The sequence below is a fragment of the Acanthopagrus latus genome, chromosome 16 (genome assembly GCF_904848185.1).
Source record: "Acanthopagrus latus isolate v.2019 chromosome 16, fAcaLat1.1, whole genome shotgun sequence".
NCBI classification, from domain to species: Eukaryota; Metazoa; Chordata; class Actinopteri; order Spariformes; family Sparidae; genus Acanthopagrus; species Acanthopagrus latus.
In genome coordinates, this window is record NC_051054.1 from 10,718,673 (window position 1) to 10,738,672 (window position 20,000).

At 43.7% G+C, this 20,000-nt stretch overlaps 1 protein-coding gene across 4 annotated transcripts in view; it reads right to left on the reverse strand.

Annotated features, from left to right (window-relative positions):
- The window catches only part of rps6ka1 (ribosomal protein S6 kinase a, polypeptide 1), a 50,641-nt gene that overhangs the window by 8,999 nt on the left and 21,642 nt on the right, over positions 1 to 20,000 (reverse strand). Inside the window, exons 1-3 of one of the 4 annotated variants that reach the window (XM_037071427.1) lie at positions 5,213 to 5,404; positions 3,387 to 3,440; positions 175 to 291 (exon numbers count right to left, since the gene is read on the reverse strand). In XM_037071427.1, coding sequence (XP_036927322.1) covers positions 175 to 291; positions 3,387 to 3,440; positions 5,213 to 5,254 — 213 coding nt within the window. In that variant the 5' untranslated portion in view covers positions 5,255 to 5,404. Of the gene's footprint in view, positions 1 to 174; positions 292 to 1,870; positions 2,458 to 3,386; positions 3,441 to 5,212; positions 5,405 to 20,000 lie in introns of those variants that run through there. The other 3 variants (XM_037071424.1, XM_037071425.1, XM_037071426.1) reach the window with 3 other exon arrangements.

Consider the following 20,000-nt stretch of genomic DNA (forward strand, 5'->3'; position numbering starts at 1 on the left):
AACAGTGCTTCCTCAGTGCACTTGGGTGTCTTCACACTTTTACTGCGATTAGATCACTTAAGACGCATATTAATGCTGAGCGTAAATGGACGTAAATGGAGTCTGAGAGGGCATATAAGGGAGTAAAAGGAAAAGAAAATTGACAAAGGGAGCAGCAGAATGAGTATGTGTTACCTTGCCGAAGGATCCCTGTCCCAAAACTTTGAGCAGTTCAAACTGAGAAGCGTCAGCCTTCTCTGAGCCCTCCTTGACAACATGGGTGATGTTGATCTCCTTGATGTCTCCATCTTCCTGAAGAGTGCAAAACAGAGGGGGACAGTAAAATAAACCAGTCAGCAATAACAGAACAAAATGGCTAAAATAGTGAGAATACTGTTTGTGGGTGGGACAGACAATGTCAGAGCGAACGGGGTCGTTGTTTAAGAGGTGTGTCTCCTACTGTAACTAATAAAACGCTTCAGAAAGAGGAAGCACAGTATAAAGTGAGACGTGCGTGCATGAGAATGAGCGATTGCACCCAGTTGTGCTTGTAAATGTGCCTCTTAAGTAGTTTCTAGGGATCATGACAACACCACAAGCAAGTGACAGTAAATTGTTGGTTACTGCCTCCAGTGGGTTTTTTTTTTTTTTTATGTTGTTGGACAGAAGTTATGTAACCGCAAGATACTTTCAAGACAACCTCTCGGGTTCTTCACAGGGTGGAGCCCCTGGCACCACTGACAACACTCTGTTCTCAGAGTTGACCTGGTGTCAGCCTCCACCCACAACTCATCCAACACCCTACAGAAAGGCATCAAAGTAACAACAACAACAACAACAACATCAAGTTTCTTGTTGAAGACCTTTTTTTTTCAGTTCTCTGCAGCTCATAACCCCCTGAGCTTCCCGCCCCAGGCCCACGGCGAGGCACAGCACCGTAGTTACCTGCAGGGAGCATTTTAAAATTCGACAGTGCGGTTGGTGCGAGAACATGTTTTTCACTACCCAGGAGGTTCACAGCTACTTATGGGACTAGAAAGTAGGACACCTCGCCCGTTCCAAAGTTTGTACTCTGTAGATACAATGCACAACATTGTCATCTTTCATGATCGTGCACGCTCAGCAACAGGCGCTCAATCTACGTGGCAGCCTACTGTATAAGACACATTTAATCAGCTGCTGATATCACACCATTAAAAGCAGTGTTGGAATGTCTGATCTAGTCACTTCATTAAAAGTATATTAGTAAGATTCACATATTTGACAGCATTTCTTATCATTTCCTCATATTTTCTAAATCGAATTAGTGCCGAATGATCAAGCCAATGAATAGGCCATGAATTAATCAACAGCAGTTTTGATTGTTGATCATAAATCGATTAGGTCATTTAACAAGCAAAAGCGACAAACGTTCTCCAGTTCCAGCTTCTCTGGTGTGAACATTTGGTGACAAATCTAATTTTAAAAAAAAAGTCTGTGATGGACATTTTTTCACTATTTTTTGACAACTCAAAGATAAAACTGTTGATTGATTCCCTGAAAAAAAAATAAATAAATCAACGTCAGATTAATCGATTCAGAAAAGCAAATCATTAGTTGCACCCCTTAACTCTATAATGCATCTATTAATCAGTCAGTGGTGAGAGCAATGCTCAACCTTCAACAACACGCTGTCAACAGCCTTCACCACAGGCCGACGCAGCGTAGGACCTTATTTGACAACAGGAAACCAAAGCTGATTGAACACGCAGGCGTTCAGCTGCACCTCGTTCCCAAACAACAACCGGTAACGGCAAGCACCAAAACTCATCTGCGCTAATAAAACCCACTTCTACGCCACCGACAGCTCGCCGGAGAGTACTCAAGGTTTGACAAGTTGGCATCACTTTACCGTCCAGTGGTTCCTTGGAGCAGGTAAAGAGTCGGTGCCTGTTGCGGCTGCTGGCTTGCAGCTGTTGAAGTGAACTGGGCTGCCGGCCAGGGCTTTGTTCTTCTTGCGCAGGTAGATGCTCAGCAAGCGGGTCAGGTTGAACTTCTTCTTGTCCTTGTCCATCTCAGCATCGCCCGAACTTCTGCTTTATCGTCATACCCACGTCCGTGACAAGCCAAACATCGCTCTGCCTCATATAAATCATCCTAAAGCCTCACCTCGTCTCACCGCGAGTTTTCTTTAGACTCATTCGTGCACTCATATCAAGATTGTTTCTGTGGGCAGTGAGTAAATATGGAAAGACCTCTCAGCCGCTGCCCTCCTATCTGTTCTTTCTGCAGAGGCCTTCTGCAGGGGCCTTCTGCTGGGACTTTTATTAACTCTTCATCCTCGTCGTCTCCTCCATTGTCACTCCTGTGCTCTCTGTGTAGGTCTGATTAGCCCCGTGTGTCCTCAGTGAACGACTGACTGACTGCAGCTGAAGTGAACTGGAAACCGAAGAGGGCAGGAAGGAAGAGCCTGCACTAATTCTCACAGTCCTGCACCCAACAAAGTCCCACAAACACACACACACACACACACACACACACACACACACACACACACACACATCTGCAGCTCAGAGAGAGAGAGAGAGAGAGAGAGCGAGAGAGAGAGAGAGAGAGAGAGAGAGAGAGAGAGAGAGAGAGACTGAAATTTAAATGATCCAAAACGAGGAAGTGAGGTGGTAATGGTGAAAATACTCAAGAAAAAGACTGCTTTTCTGCCGGCCCAGTACACTAAAAAGAAAAAGAAAAAAAAAAGGAAAAAAATCATACATGTCACAACATGTTTCTTTTACATCAACACTTGGTCTCCAAAAGTGGTTTGACTCCAGAACCCGCTTCCCTTCACCCACAATTCCACAGTGCAGAGAGAGGATGAGGTGTCCCCCCGTCAGTGTCGCCGACTCGCCGCCTCGATGATGATGACAGAGATTTTCCTGCCTGTGGCCAGGCACGTCCTCCTCTCCCACCTCATAACAGTCTATTCCTGCTCATCCTGTCTCCTCAAACTGCTCTCCTCACCTCTCACTTGTTTTCCTTCCCTCCATCTCTCACTTTTAGTGCTCTTCATGCAGCAAATTCCTCTTTGCCGGGAGAGAATGGGCCATTACACGCCCATAAATACAGTGCATGAGTCAACTTCTCTCTCCACCAAACAGTGGCACAATCGAGCTGTAAGCAGGCCTACTTTTCACACCGCATTGCAGATCACACTCAACGGGGAAAAAAAGGTTGATTCGAGCAATTTTGCGATTGGGGAATTCAATATCCAGAGGACAGAGAAACAAATAAAACAATTTGAAGTGCGTTTGCCTGAAGTGGATTAAATGCATTAGCAACTGTAAGCTGGAGTGTGTTTGCTTAAGGAGGCAGGAGCTGCAGATCAGCATGAGATAAAGCAGCTGTACAGCGGAGGTAGTCAGACAGCTTACCTGGACTTTCATATTGGCAAATTCCTTCTCTATCCAGGTGATATGAGACGGGTTCTGGGGGGGGATTGTGTTGGGATGAAGAGGTTAAAGTAAGTTACAGAAGACATATCTGGCTTTGCACTAACTCAACTTCAGTATGAAGGTTTCCTCCCCCTTTTACTGGGCACAAATGCACAAGTATCCTTACAGGTAGATGAAAATGCCTCAGTGTTTTAATTGCATGTACATTTTTTTTCCACCTGACTTCATCACATCAATTCAATCTAAGTGGTCACATTTAAAAAAAAGGTGCAATAACAGTATGTAGGATGTGGCAACCTGTCAGGTTAATTCTCAAAACAAACAGGGGGCATCATATCACCAAAGACATCATCATTTCAAAACTGCTACTTCTTCACACACTGTTGATATTTTAAGTTAATTTTTGAACAATTTCAACATATTGCCCCCTTTGCTTCAAGTTTTGTTCTATCAAGATCAGTCAATGCATATAAATGATGTATACTATTTGAATAATAAACACTTAAAAACTTCAGCTTAACTTTCTATGTAACCATAGAGAAAATAGACAAGGGTTGTATGTAAGTCTGAGTTAATCTAATTCCATCAGATTAAGCTATTCATTTAAAACTTTTCATAATATGCGACTCCTTACATCGAACAATTCTGATGATCTGAGGAGAGTCCAACTGTGTTATAGGAGTGCCTGGTTAAACCTGGTGCCTACATTACCCACAATGCAAATTAGCCACTGAGTGTCATCACTGGCTCTGGAGCCTTACAGAACTTTTTTTCCCCCCTATATACGCAGCAGTGCTCCCCAAAACTCACAGACTTGCTTCAGATAGCATATAAATACATTTGTGGACTTGCACTTTAGAATCAACTCTTTAGTTTTTTTGTTTTTTTTTGATAAAACATCTCACAAAACACACACACTCATAGAGTTGGACAAAAAAAGAGGGCAACATAGTGATGGTTGCCACACTGGTGACAGGAAACCTCCCTTTCCTCCGACTGCTCACTTCCTCTATTCTTAACCCGATCTCACTTCCTTACTGCTAATAATTTAAACATGTGTACGTGTGTGTGTGTGTGTGTGCGCGCGCGCGCGTGCGTGTGAGTGTGAATGATCGCTAGCAGCTGTGAGCTGAACTGCTGCTCTGACAAAGTTTTAATTTCAACAATTTCAACTTGTCCAACTGAAGGCACATGAAAGTGGCTGGACACATCTAAAATCTAAAAGCACCCAGAGATGAGTGCATTTGATGGTTTTCTAATGCCGAGAATGTTTCAATGCAGTGCACCATGTTAAGAGTTCAATCACCTTCAAGGCATCCAGACGGTTTGACTGATAAACTTTCAATTTTGTTGTTTTGCTATGACTATTCACCGCAATGAAGCACAGGCTGAATGCTAGGCTGGTAGATAAGGATCGCGCTGCAACATAAAGCGTGTAAGTGGATTAACACTTCCTTGGTTGACTGCACTCGTAGCATGAGGAGGACTAGAAGTATGACTTTCAGTGAACCGGTAAGACCAACCATGTAGGATGCAATTTGGACTTTGAGGAGGTGGAAGTTAAAAACGCGTCGCTTCCTGCGTTTCCGCACACTTGACAGCTCGGAAGACGGCAGCTCAGCATCACAAACGGAAACCCCTTTCCTCCCCTCCCAAAATATCGCACAGCTGCCTGAAGCCTTCCCCAGTCCCCCCCACCAACACATCCATCACCCAGGCGCCACCCACACCCAACAAAGACGCTTGCACTTTACATCGCCTGTTAAAGACAAACATGCATACGGTACAAGAATGCAGCCACTTGCCTCTTTCGTGCGCGTCTTGGTGCGGAATATGAGCCTCCACATGTCTGTGTCCAGATGTTTCCATGACACTGCTGTCAGTGAGCCTCTGTGTCACTCTTGCAAATACACAGCGTCTGTGTCAGAGTTAGCTAACATCTTTTTTTTTTTTTCTCTCTCTCTCTTCTCTCAGTGCAATACCACAATGACATAGATGTAATCAGCACACACAGGCCCACACAAGCGCACAAACAGAAAAATGGGAAGTGAACTTCTGAGCTGTAGGGAGACTTGTTGAGGATAGAAATGGTTGCAGCGCAGCGGCGTGGCGCTCAGGAAGTGTTTTTCTCACTGGGAGAGAAAACAGCTGGGGTAAGGAGTGTTTAAAGGGGCACTATGTAGTCGTGGAGAGGAAACTGAAACTGAACATTTTAACATTTACAATCAGTGAGGTAATAATACAAACTCAGAAATATCTGTTTCCATAACTGATTAAACAAGCTGTTCTCAGGGGAAACATAAGGTTCCCAGAACACTGTTTGACGCTAGGAAGGTGGCAGGGTCCGCCAAATATAAAGAAAGTGAAATTGTGTTGTACTTTAAAGTCAGTTTGTTTATTCAGACTATTCAGTCACAACAATAAAAACAGAGTTTATTTAGTTACAAACAAAATCTGACCTTTCTCTTCTGATTAAAATGTCTTCCCCAAAACTACATAGTGCACCTTTAAAAGACAGAGGAAGAGTGTTGCATTGATGTGAAGTTTAACAAAACATTCACACTCGTAATTAGGCGCTCTGTGTGGTCACGCAAGCCTCTGCTGGCAACCACAGCAGCTCCCAGAGAAAGGGAGGAAATAAGCCTGAAAATGTCAGTCTCATCCGGAAAAAAACCTTTCATGACATCAGTCACCATCGAATCAGAGCCAAGAGAAGCTCGGCAAATGCTATTAGAAGTCTGTACTTGTACCTTCAATAACCCGTGCTTGCTCGACAGCTACAAAGTACAAGTACCTCCTTGTCAGAGGGCCGACGTGGTGTAATGCTCTGTGACAAACACAAGGGGCCAGTGCAGGTCTACAGCCAGGCCGGCGGACGGGGCCCTCCACAATAGAAAGGTGCTCTGAGACAGGAGCTTTAGCCAAGTAAGGGCATGCTCACACTGTTAGCTCAGCTCTCACTGTAGGCCCTGACATCAATTAAAAGCGAGGGACACAAAAAGTAGGACAGACAGTGAAGTGGGAGGTAGTCGAGCTGAAAAACTATCCAATCACGGCAGGAAAAAATGGTCACACAGGTTTAGGTGTCTCGAAGCAGCACACCGGAGACCCATGACAAAAAAAGAGAGACGGACAGAGTGTCCTGTCATGATGACATGAACTGAACAGGAGGAGAACACAAGACAATTAGAGCGTTCGTCTTCGGCGCTCTCGCCCTCTCGTCTTTCCTGGAAAAGGGAGCAGCGGCACCTGCACATCTTCAAAACGCCTGACAGCTCTAACAGTCGGAACAGAGCGCAGGAGAGAAAGAAAAAATGAGAGAGAGAGAGAGAGAGAGAGAGAGAGAGAGAGAGAGAGAGAGAGAGAGAGAGAGAGAGAGAGAGAGAGAGAGAGAGAGAGAGAGAGAGAGAGAGAGTCCAGAGTGCGGGGCCGCATAAATGAATAGTGTACATGGAGGGAGACAGAGCAGTCTAAACATCCATCCGACCGACCGTGGTCCAGTCTCATTACTGTGAAAACAAATATCCTACAACAGAAGACTGTCTGCCTGAGCGAACACACCCACACCCACACACACACACACACACACGGGGGTAAAAGACACTGCATAGGCACTCTGCAGCATTACTCTACTCTCCGACTATGAGATTCTGTGATTACATAATTGACTGACGCGAAGGAGAGACTCAGTGCGTCGAAATCGTTCCACTATGAGAATACACATCAACTCTTTCTGCACTGTTCTTATAAAAACAGCCTTTAAAAAGCATCTTGTAAGTTGTGACTACCAGCCTTTTCAATAGTTCATGAATTTGCGAAGATCATTTAGAAATGTACCCGACTAATTCACATCATTAACTAATCTGCCAACCCTATTTCTGATCATTTGCTAAATTCTAATAGACAAAATGTCAAAAAAAATTGTGAGAAAATTGCATGTTCTCAGAATGCAAAAGAAAGTCTTTAAAAATTGATTGTTTGGTTTGACCAGCGGCCCAGAAACCGAAAGAGATTTGGCTGATGTAACAGACAAAACAGTGAATCAAAATGATGAATGATAAGAAGTCACGGTGGCTCGGTTTAAACTGGTTGCCTAGTAGTCAGTGGGTCTAAGGATGGAGTTGGGTTGGGTGTGTGAACCCCTGTATACATGCCAACATGTTTAGATAACATGTTTAAATGTGGAATATTGTACTGCTCTTAATTGATGTGTTACAAGTGCTCTTAACTACATTAATACCAAATTTAAAAAAGGATCAAAACCATCAAGCGGTTAAACTGAAATGCTGCTGCGTCGTATGCTAATAAATCATCTACATATGAAGAAATAGTCAATGCTTCTCCACATTTTGACCTTTTGATTTACACTTTTTCACATATATTAGGGTGTAACATGTCCGATAATCTCAGTAAGATGGTACAAACAGCTAACCCTGACATGAGGAGTGTATGCATACAGCTCTACATTTTGACTATATGTATTCACTGATGCAGGAATTTGTAGTTTATAGTTACTGAAAGAAGTTTGGATCTGTGTGTGCGTCATCGTCGGTACACTTGTATCTCGGTGCGCAAGTGTGCGGGCATGCCTGAAGGCAGCCACCCAAATCTGTCAGGACAGGAGCGTCTCTCTGCTTTTATCAAAACACCGTCCCACCTTTCTTCAGCTTAACAAGGCAGCTACCAAAGAGCGCCGATACATTTTCAAGAGCAGGGCTGACTCATCCATTCAACTAGTTTCTTTTTCCATTCATTATCTTTTTTATTCTTCTTTGATGAACAGGCTGTTCCACCGTCACACCATCTCAACCAACAGCCTCTCCATCTGTCTAACTTCGTTCTTGTCCTTTTTCCCACCCCTCGTCCCATTCCTTCTCTCACTTTTGCTTTTTTTTTTTTTTGCCCTCGAGCAAGACCTGCTGTGACAGCCGTGACTGACAGGCCAGGAGAAAAAAAACAAAAAAAAAAACAACAACAAGCGAGAGAGGTGGAAGGAGAAGTGGACTGGGAAGAGCCTGTGCTGCAGATGGGGGAGCAGGTTTAGAGAGTGTGATAAAAAAAAGAAAAACTGAGAAAAGGTACAAGTTGGCAGACTGACCCAAAGACTAGCTCCGTGGCAAACACTCCTTGTCCTAATCCCTGACTTCTTAACGTGATTATGTCTGCCTTAACCAGCGCAGCTACTGTTATCCCACAGCGAGATGAGACAAGAGCTTCAACCCCTCTTGTCACAAATTGTCCGTCACTGTCAAGAGGTAACATGTAGTGACCCCTGGTGGAGGCCACCTCTGGGGTTAATACCCGTCCTTCAGCAGACTGCGCCATCTGTCTCATCTGCTCATCCAATTACATCCATGGCATCCACACACCCTAAAGACACACACACACACATATATACACACAGGAAATTGTAAAAATAACCAGATTTGTGGTCAAAAGCCAGTTAGATATTAGAAAAACCATATTGATGCTTACTAGGCATGCTCCCATTGATTTATTTCCCTGAAAACAGTTAAGCACAATTGAATTTCTGAGGTCAACCATTGCCTGAAAAAAAATGCATATCATTTTAAAGGTCATTTGAAACTCTTAAATCACGTTCTTCAGTAAACAAACTGAATGTTGGGCGGATGGATTCGATCCAATATTGATATTCCATTGGTGCCACCAATCCATGTACCTTTCCAGATTCCGCGGTCTGATGTTGTTTAATATTCCCCTGGCAATAACAACAGCGGAGCAAGTTGCCAAAGATGCCAACGCTAAAGAGAACTGGACACTAATGCTTGGCTGCTCGCCCCGGGTGCAGATGAACTCAGTGATCAGGTAAATGGAATGCCTTGTGCAGTTATCAGGAAGTGAAATATAAAATGGGATGTCTCATGTAACGTTATCTGAAAATTGACAGCATGCTGTATCATTGCAGGAGAGCTTATCCAGCTGAGCCGCATGCAAGAGGCTGCCTCACCACAAAGCTTTGGAGAGGCCTGATGAGGATAATCTAACACACAGGGACACTATAGACGTTAACTCTGGGATTAACAATGTTGCACGCGACAAAACGTTACTGACGGTAAAAGAATCTCTGAAAAGCTTCATGCAAGACACTTACTCCCCCCTCACCCTAGAAGCCAACAGTCAGCTAATCATTGTGCCGCACAAACAAGGGCTCTGGAGCACCTCTCTACCTGAAACCATCCATAATGCACAATGCACGTGACAAATCACGAGTTTAACCAATTCTATAAAGGTTGAATGAATTGATATGTAATTCAGTATCAATAAAATCAATAATGATAGTATGATTAAGCGACTAGTATTTCTGGTGCCAGCTAGCCAGGGTGGCAACATTTAATCGGCTAGTTGACTTATCACGCTCATTACTAATGCCAACCAAACCTGGCAACACACTGCACCGCGTGTGAGATAGCTGAATGACACCAGCGAGTGTTTATTATCGTTCGAGGAATCCGGACGCGCACAAGATTCTTGCCTTGTATCAAATGCCAGGCGAGCTGAGGGTGGAGGAAGTGTTCCAGAGGTAGCGCGGGATTAGCGAGTATGCTACAGGAAATCCTGTGTTGGCATCTGTAATATTAATAGCACCAGCAAGGATAGCAGTAAGATGATAGGCAGTTCAGCGCCGGGCCAGTTGACATGAGGCCATAATGGCCTTGTGTAATATCAACAGTGGCAGCGACGGTCTGAGAGAGGGACAGAAATGGCATCAGAGAGAAGAACAAAAGGAGAGGGGTGGAGAGATAAGTGGGAGAGATGGATGAGACAGAGGAAGAGTAGAAAGAGTGGATGCTGGTAATGCAAAAGATGAGGTCATCGGAGTTGAAGCTAAGCTGGCAGACTGCAGTGGAAATGTGCAGCACCCTGCATCACCGTGCAGACTGCAGATCTGCGGACGAACACACAATAACCTCACCCGAGCTTCTTTCTCGTCCGTCCCATCTTATTTCCCCGTCATCACGTAACCGTTCCCACTCCAAGAGTTCAAACCCTTCACACCAGCCAGAGCAGGTCCAAAATAGCAAACCCATATCTAAGTCAATACTTCCTGCTTCCTCCCTCTCGCGGTTCTCTTCTCCTTAAATATCAACTGCACCACTCGCCAAAAACGCACTCTCAAAAACACTCACAGACATAAATCAAAACACTGGTGTGTCTTTCCTTAACCGTCCATTGATTATCTTGTTGTTTGCTCCACAACACGTCCGCGTGGCCGCCTGAGATCAAGTATTTTGTGGCAAATATCAACAAGCCTGCAAACGCCACACCCTCATTCTTCTCAAATGAGGCCTGATGAGTGCCAACTAACCATCCTGTTCACTTCGCTCCACTGAAGGTCATTCCAGGCCATAATTAATGTACATTCAATGCTGTGCAGTGATTTTTGTTTTTGCATGCTATTGTGACAAATCTTAACAGTAGATATATATATATATATATTCTGTTAAGATTTGTCACAATAGCATGCAAAAACAAAAATCACTGCACAGCATTGAATGTACATTAATTATGGCCTGGAATGACCTTCAGTGGAGCGAAGGCTTATGTTCACCAGCCTGTCAGCTGCTTGGTGCAAGGTGGGCAGTTTACACAGGTTTAATCAGAAAGCTTGTTATCAGAAAGAGAAAGCCGTACAAAGTTGAGATGAGACGGCAGAGACCAAGTCAAAACAGTTCAGATGAGGTCTGTAAAACCAAAACAATGAACTGAGAGAGAAGAGAGGAGCTGCAGGCCAAAAGTGTCCCAACACACTATTATAAATGAGGCGTTGCGTGAAGCGCGCACCCAAAAACCTGTCATGTGAAGCCAAGTGCCTGATATAATGCCAGTCAGATAAAAAAAATGTAGACTTCAGATATCTTTAACAAACACCTGCTAGGTATGTAGACAGATATGCATTTATGTTTACAACCATTTACAAAATTTGTCATGAAATGAAATAAAAAATGTTTGATTGGGTGCACCTGAATTTTGTGCCGGTGAAAAAACAGTTAAGGCACACCAGTGCAACTGCTACAAACAGCAGGCCTGGAGCTCGGCAGGTCAAAGGAAACCCCAGCAAAAATCCCATCATCATCAAAAATGATCATTTGCACTAAAATCTTGAATGATGATGCAATTAAATCAGTCAGCCCCAACTCTGAGTACCTCATTACACATATTCATTTGATCCATTGTTGATAATAATACTGATTTGTGTGGCTAGAATCTGGAAACTAAATTAGATTTTCTTCATAATAAATTAAAACAAATGAGCAAAAAAAAAAAAATCTACATTTTTGTGAAGCTCTCTGCAGCTGCTGAATTAAGTTAAGAAATAAAAGAGTGAATGTGTCTACTTGCCAAAGCTGCTGGAAATACGACAGATGGGGCTGGTGTAGCCAGCGCTTGCCAGCATAATTTGGTTGGTGGCTGGTTGCAACTTTGGAGCCCTGCCTCTGGCCACATCAGACTCTGTTAAATCAGTGCGAATAAAATCCATCCTGAAGCCCAGCTTTCAACTAAACTTCTGTGTCCTTACACTTCACACTACTGGCACAATCATGAGCATTTTTATTGTTCCAGATCACATTCAGGTGTCAGTATTACACAGAGATGCAACGAAAATGAATATTTATCTGTGGGGGAATAAACAGATCTATTGCATTATCATCCTCTCTAAATAAACTGACAATGTGTTGCTGTTGATGGGATTTTTCATGTCCTGTACTGCATATGACACTGCTGCCAAGGCAACAAAAGGTCAGAGGTTATATGCTCCTGGGGGCAACATTTCAAACTGAAACAGATGAGACAAAAAAGAAAAAAAAAACTACAAATGCAAGACTTTAACCCAAAGAGATGAGCCATTAAATGGAAATATAAATAAAATGCTGCAGAGGGATTTAGAGGGATTTATTAAATCAAAAGGAGGAAAGACGGGGCAGAGCAGAGAGAACAAACACCGTCGGCATCCATATCAATGGAACTTCTATACAGGCAGAGAGCAACTGGTTGGAATATTTTACTTTCTCGGCGTCGAGAGGGAGAAGCGTGAAACTATGGCAACTGTGTTCCTCTGTCTCCACCTCCCAGCATCCTCTTTGTAAGACGAGAAGTGGTACCAGAGGCAAGGCCACGCACACACAAGCACAGAGGAAACGTTTTTTTTTTTTCTTCACATGATGCTTTCCGGTAACATTTGCCAGTCTCCATCCTCACGAACAGAGCAGCTTCATGCCCTCAAACTCTTGTACGAGATGCAATTTGATGGCGGAATCCTCCCCGCACCTTCCACGCTGCACGAGCACGAACTAATCCGCGTTTACTCTGGAAGTATTGTATTATGATGGCTTTCAAAGGTCGGCAACGTAGCTTATGACTCTAATATCAGGGACATTTGGGAGTGCACAGACTTATCTATAAAACAATGCACACACAGAGACACACACGCACACAGACATACTGGATGATTAATGGTGCCGACTCTGTCAGAGAAGCCTGTGTAATCACTACTGTACCAGAGTCTGCGTAAGTGTGTGTGTATGAGAGAAAGTGTGTGTGTGTGTGTTTGTGTGCATATGCCTTTAAAAGCTAAACTGATACATGAATGAAAATCCATACGAGCACACCAGTGAGGATTTATGTGCGGCGCTGTGTGTCTGTTCCTATGCATATATGTGTTCTCATAAACCTTTTTGCTCCTGGCGGCACAAGTCACAATCAGGGCTTAGCTGTAGCAAGGACACAGTAACCATGACAACTAGGGCCCACAGCAGCCATGAATGGATGGAGGAGGGGAAGGATGTGAATAGATGGATGGATCATGAGTCTGAGGGGCATCTGGTTCAAGTCTAGTAGGATTTCGGTCCGTTGTAGGACGATGGAGCCCACTGATATCTGGAGCCAACGCGCTCAGTGCAAAACGTGCACAGTCATGCTGGATCCAGGCACAAACCACTCTGCATCCTATATTTGGGTTTTTCATTCATTTAAATCAATATCAGTCTGGCCTAACCCACTCTCGCATGGTACAGTGTGGTCATATTAAAAAGGGGAAATAATGGAATCTAGATTTTATTTTTGTAATTTTACCAGTGAAATCTGTTGGTGCAAGTCCGCTGTGCTCAGCGAGCTGAATGCTACGATCTGGGAAGTTCCTTCAAACGCTGGCTGTGATTATGTGCGCCCATAGATTTCCCATGCAATGATGGGTAATTACAACATTTCGACTGCACTAACCTTCAGATTTACCTCCACGGCGGTTACCTCTGGGGTTTCCACCCCGCTGGCTGCAAAATTATGAACCGGGCCATAAAACGTTTACCACCCTGGCATGATTTTTGAATCAGAAAGCTAAATAATTTGTTACTTTATTAACTATTCATGTGGTAATAACACTGTCTATCTGTGCTACATCGTCCTAATGGTTCGCCTTTTTTAAACACTCGTTTGACGAACTCGTCGTGTCGAGCCTCTTGACCATCGAGGCGATCGATCTTTCACTCATTTAACAACTCCAGCAAAAAGGCTGCATCAGCCGCCTCGTTTCCGTCCCTCCCAGAGGCATCGTCGCCTAATGTCAGCCTGAGGTGAGGCAAACATGAGCGGAAAGAATATGTCTATCCCAACCAGAGAGAAGCGAGTGGATTTAAGCTGATTATCAAAAGGTTTACATCACCTCCTTCGATCTGATTACAGATTTATTCAGACCGTGCCAGATTGGATCAGTCTCTTTGGATCAAAGTGGTTACATGCAGCATTTTTTGAAACTCTGATTATGCCATTTGTTGATTATCAGTGCAATATTACAGTCCATGTAGACACACGCTGAGCTTGAGAGAGAGTATTAGTACCCCCGATTTAGATAAATAAATCAACTTTTGTCGTTGGTCTCCCTGCTCGTGTTTCTTGCCAGGTTGGACGTTGTTGAGCCGTTCCAGTCACAACTTCGTTGAGTGGCATCACCAATTAAAAAAAAAAAATACTTGATCTTAAATGATCACTTGTAGCCCAATTAATCCTTTGAGGCAAAAAAGAGAAACTCTTGACAGAGAGATAAAATGTAGTTGAACAGTTTTCTCATGAAAACAGAGAGCAGTGAGCTGAAATACTGTATACAGATGATGGGCCAGAAGGGAGAGCGAAAGAGTAACAGAGGATATATTGTGTACAATACAATCCAAAGATTTAGAGCCCCCTTCTAACACAGAGGCAGGCTGGGTAATTGGGCTGTAAACCATCTCCCAGCCTGTGTGTGTGTGTGTGTGTGTGTGTGTGTGTTTGTGTGCCAACCATCACCCCAAGCCACCTCAACAGCTTCTGCCATTATCATCAGGGTTCTGTTGATGACAAACTCAGATAAGGCGATACCCGCTTGACGGGCGCCTCAATCAAATGCTACAAGCCCTTCCCCAACACACACACACACACACACACACACACACACACACACACACACGCTAAACAAACTGTGCAGAACAGAAACATCATTAACGATCACTGATTTACTTCCACTGGGCACTGCTGAGCATGCACAGGTTTAGATGCGCGCACAAACATATACACACACACACACTCACCACACAACCGCTCCTGGGCCGGCGGAGGCAATCACACTGTAACAAGGTCCGTTAGCTGCGGCCATGAGTAAGGAGCCATTTTAATTTGTGTTCAAATCTTTCTGGAGAGGCACAATTAATGTGCATAAACACACACACACACACACACACACACACACACACACACACTTCGCTGACTCACACTTGATAAGATGTAAATGATATGTGTGCGTGTGCTTTTGTGCGCGTGTGCCTGCATCTAGATAAGGCTAGGTAATGGATTTGTTTGTTTTCTTTTTTTCTATTGTAACCAGAAGATCGTGTGTGTCAGAGCAAAGTCCGTCCGGCTTGCGTAATGAAGCTAATTTTCCATTCCACACTCTTGTTAACTGACTAACTTGCCATGTAGGAGTAGGAGCACTCACAGTTGTTTATACATAACAGATGAGCCAACGCGGCTCGGGCTATTCACCGAGAGGTTTTTTTGCCGGACGCCTTTTCAGTCAGGCATCACAATGTCGAACATCTCTTTCTCGCAAGACTTTGTGTGACCTCGCTGGGAAAAAAAAAAAAAAGTAGCATTCATGAGCCGACAAAAGGTGTTCCCGCCGAGAAGATTTGAGGCCGTCCTTGACTTCTGACTGACTAACTTTGCAGCAAAGTAAGAGAAGTTTGGCTCCGAAAGTTTAGCATGAACACAAAGCGAGTGGGATGAAACATGGCGGGGCAGTCAAGGACACCCGCTCAACAAATCGTTAAATAGCCGGGGCTTTATCTGCACTACAAGACATAATGATGAATTACACTTGAGGGAGGAGTGCTGAGGAGTGGTGATGGAAGATAACGTCGGAGGGAGGGAGAGGAGAAGGGGATGCTGTACTGTACAGAGGGAAATGATGAGGGCCAGCGAGGTGGAGAGGCAGAGATAGAGGGCATCTTCAAGCCTTGCTGCTTTTTCTCATTTAGGAGGTGCATGTGTGTGTGTCCATGTGCGTACGTGTCTGCGTCATCAGGGTTCCCTCGTTGTCGTCATCCAAAGTGCTGCCGGAGCAGCAGAGTCCACCCAGTGCCGCACTAGGACAGAACACAGACGCTGTTTTTCCACTTGCTGTTATTGCCCTGATTCTTATCGTCCGATCAAGCACGAGTTAGAGGCAGGTCTGGTCGCTCCTCGTCAGGCCCCGCATCAAAAAATAATCAAATGAGCCAGACCCCCGATGCCATTCAGACTGACACTTTCAATACCATTATCCTTGTGTGATGTTTTGTAAGTAGATGGGGAGGCAGAGATTGGGACAGTCCTGCCAGCACAGATGGAGGGCACCGGACGAGGAGAGGCGCCCACGTTGGAAACCTCGTCACGGCACTTCTTCACGATCAAATGATATAGGTTCTTCTTGCCTTATGCAGCAGCGATTCCATAATCACAATGCACAAAGCCAAAAGATAAAGAGATAGGGTAGGACTAGTGATTATTTTCATCACCAGTTCATCTGTTGATTATTGCCTTGACTGGGGATGCAAAGGTTATGGCAGGCCAGTAAGATGACGATCATGTGCATGCAACGCCAACTGTTGACCTAGCAGTTTTCTTACTTTGTCCAGTGAACGCAAAAAAAACCCAACACCGTTAATCACACTTATTTTTGCCAGGACAATCATCACATGGAATTATTATTAATTATATTATAATATAATCATAATCTTCTACTCCTCACAGGTCCAGAAGAGGCATGCACATCTTCTTTTATTTCAGTACTGTGGCGAACAGGTTTAAACCATTAAGAATACAGGGAGCAAAATGCATATTTCTACTATTCCATGCAAAGTGAAACAAAAAATACATAAAAATATCAAAAAATATGCAAATATGATAAAACAGAAGTGCTTATGAATAATGGAAAAATATCATCAACAAAAACTAAATTACAAATGGGGCCAAACATCTGGGTTTCTATAAAAACGGCTCCCGCCCAGTTTCAGTCAGCACAGCACTACCGTAGTCCGATAACTGAGTGGACTATCATGTGGCAACTGAATCATACTTCAGAGCAGCTCATCGCCAGTCACTTAAGAAGCCGAACCAGAGTTTAATGTCTTCTGCTGCGGCGCAGATGCTACGAGGGGCGACAGTCATTAACTTCCAGAGAGAAGGCAATACATTTTAGGTAGCATTACCCTCTCCGAACAGCACTCGCACACACAAACAAACCTCCTGCAGTATTGACATTTAAAGAAGAAAGTCCACAGGGAGCAGGCGAGCGTTAATAAATTCTGCTGTCGCAAACACAGCACTGATACACATATTCAGAGCGTCAGAGCAGTTGACAAAAAAGTGGTCTTGAACTTCGCTGACAAATAAAGCACTCAGCACATGCACGAATGACGACTTCAAGCTCAAACAAATAAAAACCATGATGCGTTTTACTTACAAGTCCTTGCATTCTCACTCTCATTGCATAATCCTGTCTTATTCAAACCTCTCTTTTGTTGTGAAGGTCGCTTGTTTTAAAAAAAAAAAGGGGGAGACTCTGCATCTGAAAGACTTGAGCTGCTTTTGCGAACACGCACAAACAGCAATCTCTTTAAAATTTAGTATCAAAACCTGAGATCAACTTCCTGGAAGTGGCTCGCTCGCGGGGACAAGAGACATTCGCTATCAAAGCTCGCCAATAGCGTAGACATAGAGTTTGCTTTTATCAGCTATCTTTTTAAAAAGTTTCATAAATACCGTCTTGATGTTTTGTGGTTTCAGCTTCTAAAACAACACTCTCATCTGACAAATATGATCACCACAATTTTGCATTAGAGTGACTTCAAGCGCTGATGTTCTGATGTAATCAACATTCAAACAGAGGCAGTTTCCTTGCCCTCCTCTCGAGCAGAAACTGATAAACAAGTGTGATTGCGATTTCATCGAGACTGCTGTCAAAGTCGCTTCCTTTTCGCAAGTGCCTTGTCAATTTGTTTCAAGGCTGACTTAACCACTCTAACAGAAACCACCTTCTTTATTTTTTGCTCCCCTCCCCCCTCCTTCAGGCCATGGTAGAGGACCAGAAAAGTCAGACGGTAAACTACCAGTGTCCCTACAACAGGCAGCGTTCATCCTTCACACCGCAGTGTCCACGTCTGATTTTTTGACTAGTCATGGACTGCAACACTTTAGCTATTGTGAACACGGCAGCAGCTGGAAAAAAAAATAAATAAAAAAAAAATCAAGCACTCTGATGACACATCCAAGTCATACTGCATTTCCAGTAGAAACCGCCTGCTGGGGTGGGGGGGGGGAATCATTTCTCAAACACCTTATTGTCACAATGACGACTCCAATAAAAAAAGACATGATTTGCTTTGACATGGTGACGTGAATCACAGGCGGCAGATTAACTGACATGAGCAGTCCAAGGTAAGAAAATGAATAACCGTGCTGTGTAACCGTGATTCAAATAGACATGACCTTGGTTACATCATGGAAGCAGACACCTGCTGCATTTATTTATGGCCTTCATTGATGTATCAGATGTCCTATTAATAGGCCCGATTAAAATAAGACACGCAACAATGTTCCCACTTTGCGAGGGCGTTGTTGTTGTGTTTGCTCGGGTTTGGCTGTATGCAGCCTCTACAGTTAACTAATCAGCTAGCCATTTTTTGAAGCTGACCTTGTTTATTAGCATGGGATAATAACCGCACTAACACTGTAACAGCTAGGCTTTTTCACAATAAAAGCGTGAGCTGTATTCAAAGGGAAATTTGTGATATCAGGCCAGGATTCATAATGATAAACACCCAAAATGTCTAGATAAGAAACATTTTTACACCCGTTTTTCTGACTTAACTGAAAAATGCAACCGTATACCTTCTGAATCTCTCTTTTACAGAACAAAAACAAACTAAATAACACTTCATGCTTGCAGGTGGGTGCCCATTAGCTAACATGGCCTGTTAGGTCCAAGGCTAACTGAGCTATTTGCTAACCGTAGCTAGTCACTGTCCGGCATAGTGAGCAGCAGTTAGTGGCTAAGATACCCCCGGGCCAATTCTGACAAAATGACACTTTTAACAGTTCTGACTTCTCTGAAAAGACACTAACATTTATTCAAATGACACCCAGCTGGTTCAAGTAAAGAGCATAGCAAGAAGCAGAGAGTAATACTGCACGATATAAAAGGTATAGAATGTACAGATATAACCTTTGCAAGTTCAAACTGAGGAAACATGCAAAAGGTTCTACACCAAAATCTGCAATAAATCCACAGTGTGTAGGATCTGACGATGTTCGGCTGTGGTGCACCCTCGTGATATCATCTAAAACACACTGTGCAAGACAGAAAATAGACGATGGCACACAGTTATGGGCTAAAAGTTAAATATTAGCTGCAGAAAAACTTAAATCAGAAAAAGATTAACTTACAGCTTGAAAGAAAATGAAAAAACAATTGTCATGTGTATGTGCATGGGTGCTTATTTTGTACTATTTCATATAATAGGGCATTTTTTCCCTACACTGTTCAATACGTGTCTCGATATGAATATACTGTAGTACAATGCCAACATCTGCAGCCAGTCATTAGGCTGTTCCAGCACATAATATATAGCTGTGCATAATCACTGCGAGGAATACAACACAGGCTGCTTTGTGCTGTTAATGGATGGTGCCAAACGCAAGATGACGGCGAGCACTAGTCTTTATGGATGCCTAAAAAACAGGTGCACTAAAGAACACGGCGCGCGATGCCTACAAGGTTTTCCAATCTGGATGCAATCTCTAAAAGCGGTTTTAAAAGCATCACCATAATTTGTTTTGTGAGGCTAAGGGTTCCTCTCTGGCAGAAGAGGAAAAATACTACCACTGCGAGTTCCCTCTCGCCCGACCACCCCTGAGGATGCTCGCTTTGGTTCACTTTGACGTTCTTAATGCAGCCTGACATGACTACACGACTCCTGTGGCCCTGCAGTGACATTGGAGTCTATCAGGCGCTGGGCTTTTGCGGCACCTTTGCTCATGCTGTGACAACGAGGGCTGTGGAGAAAT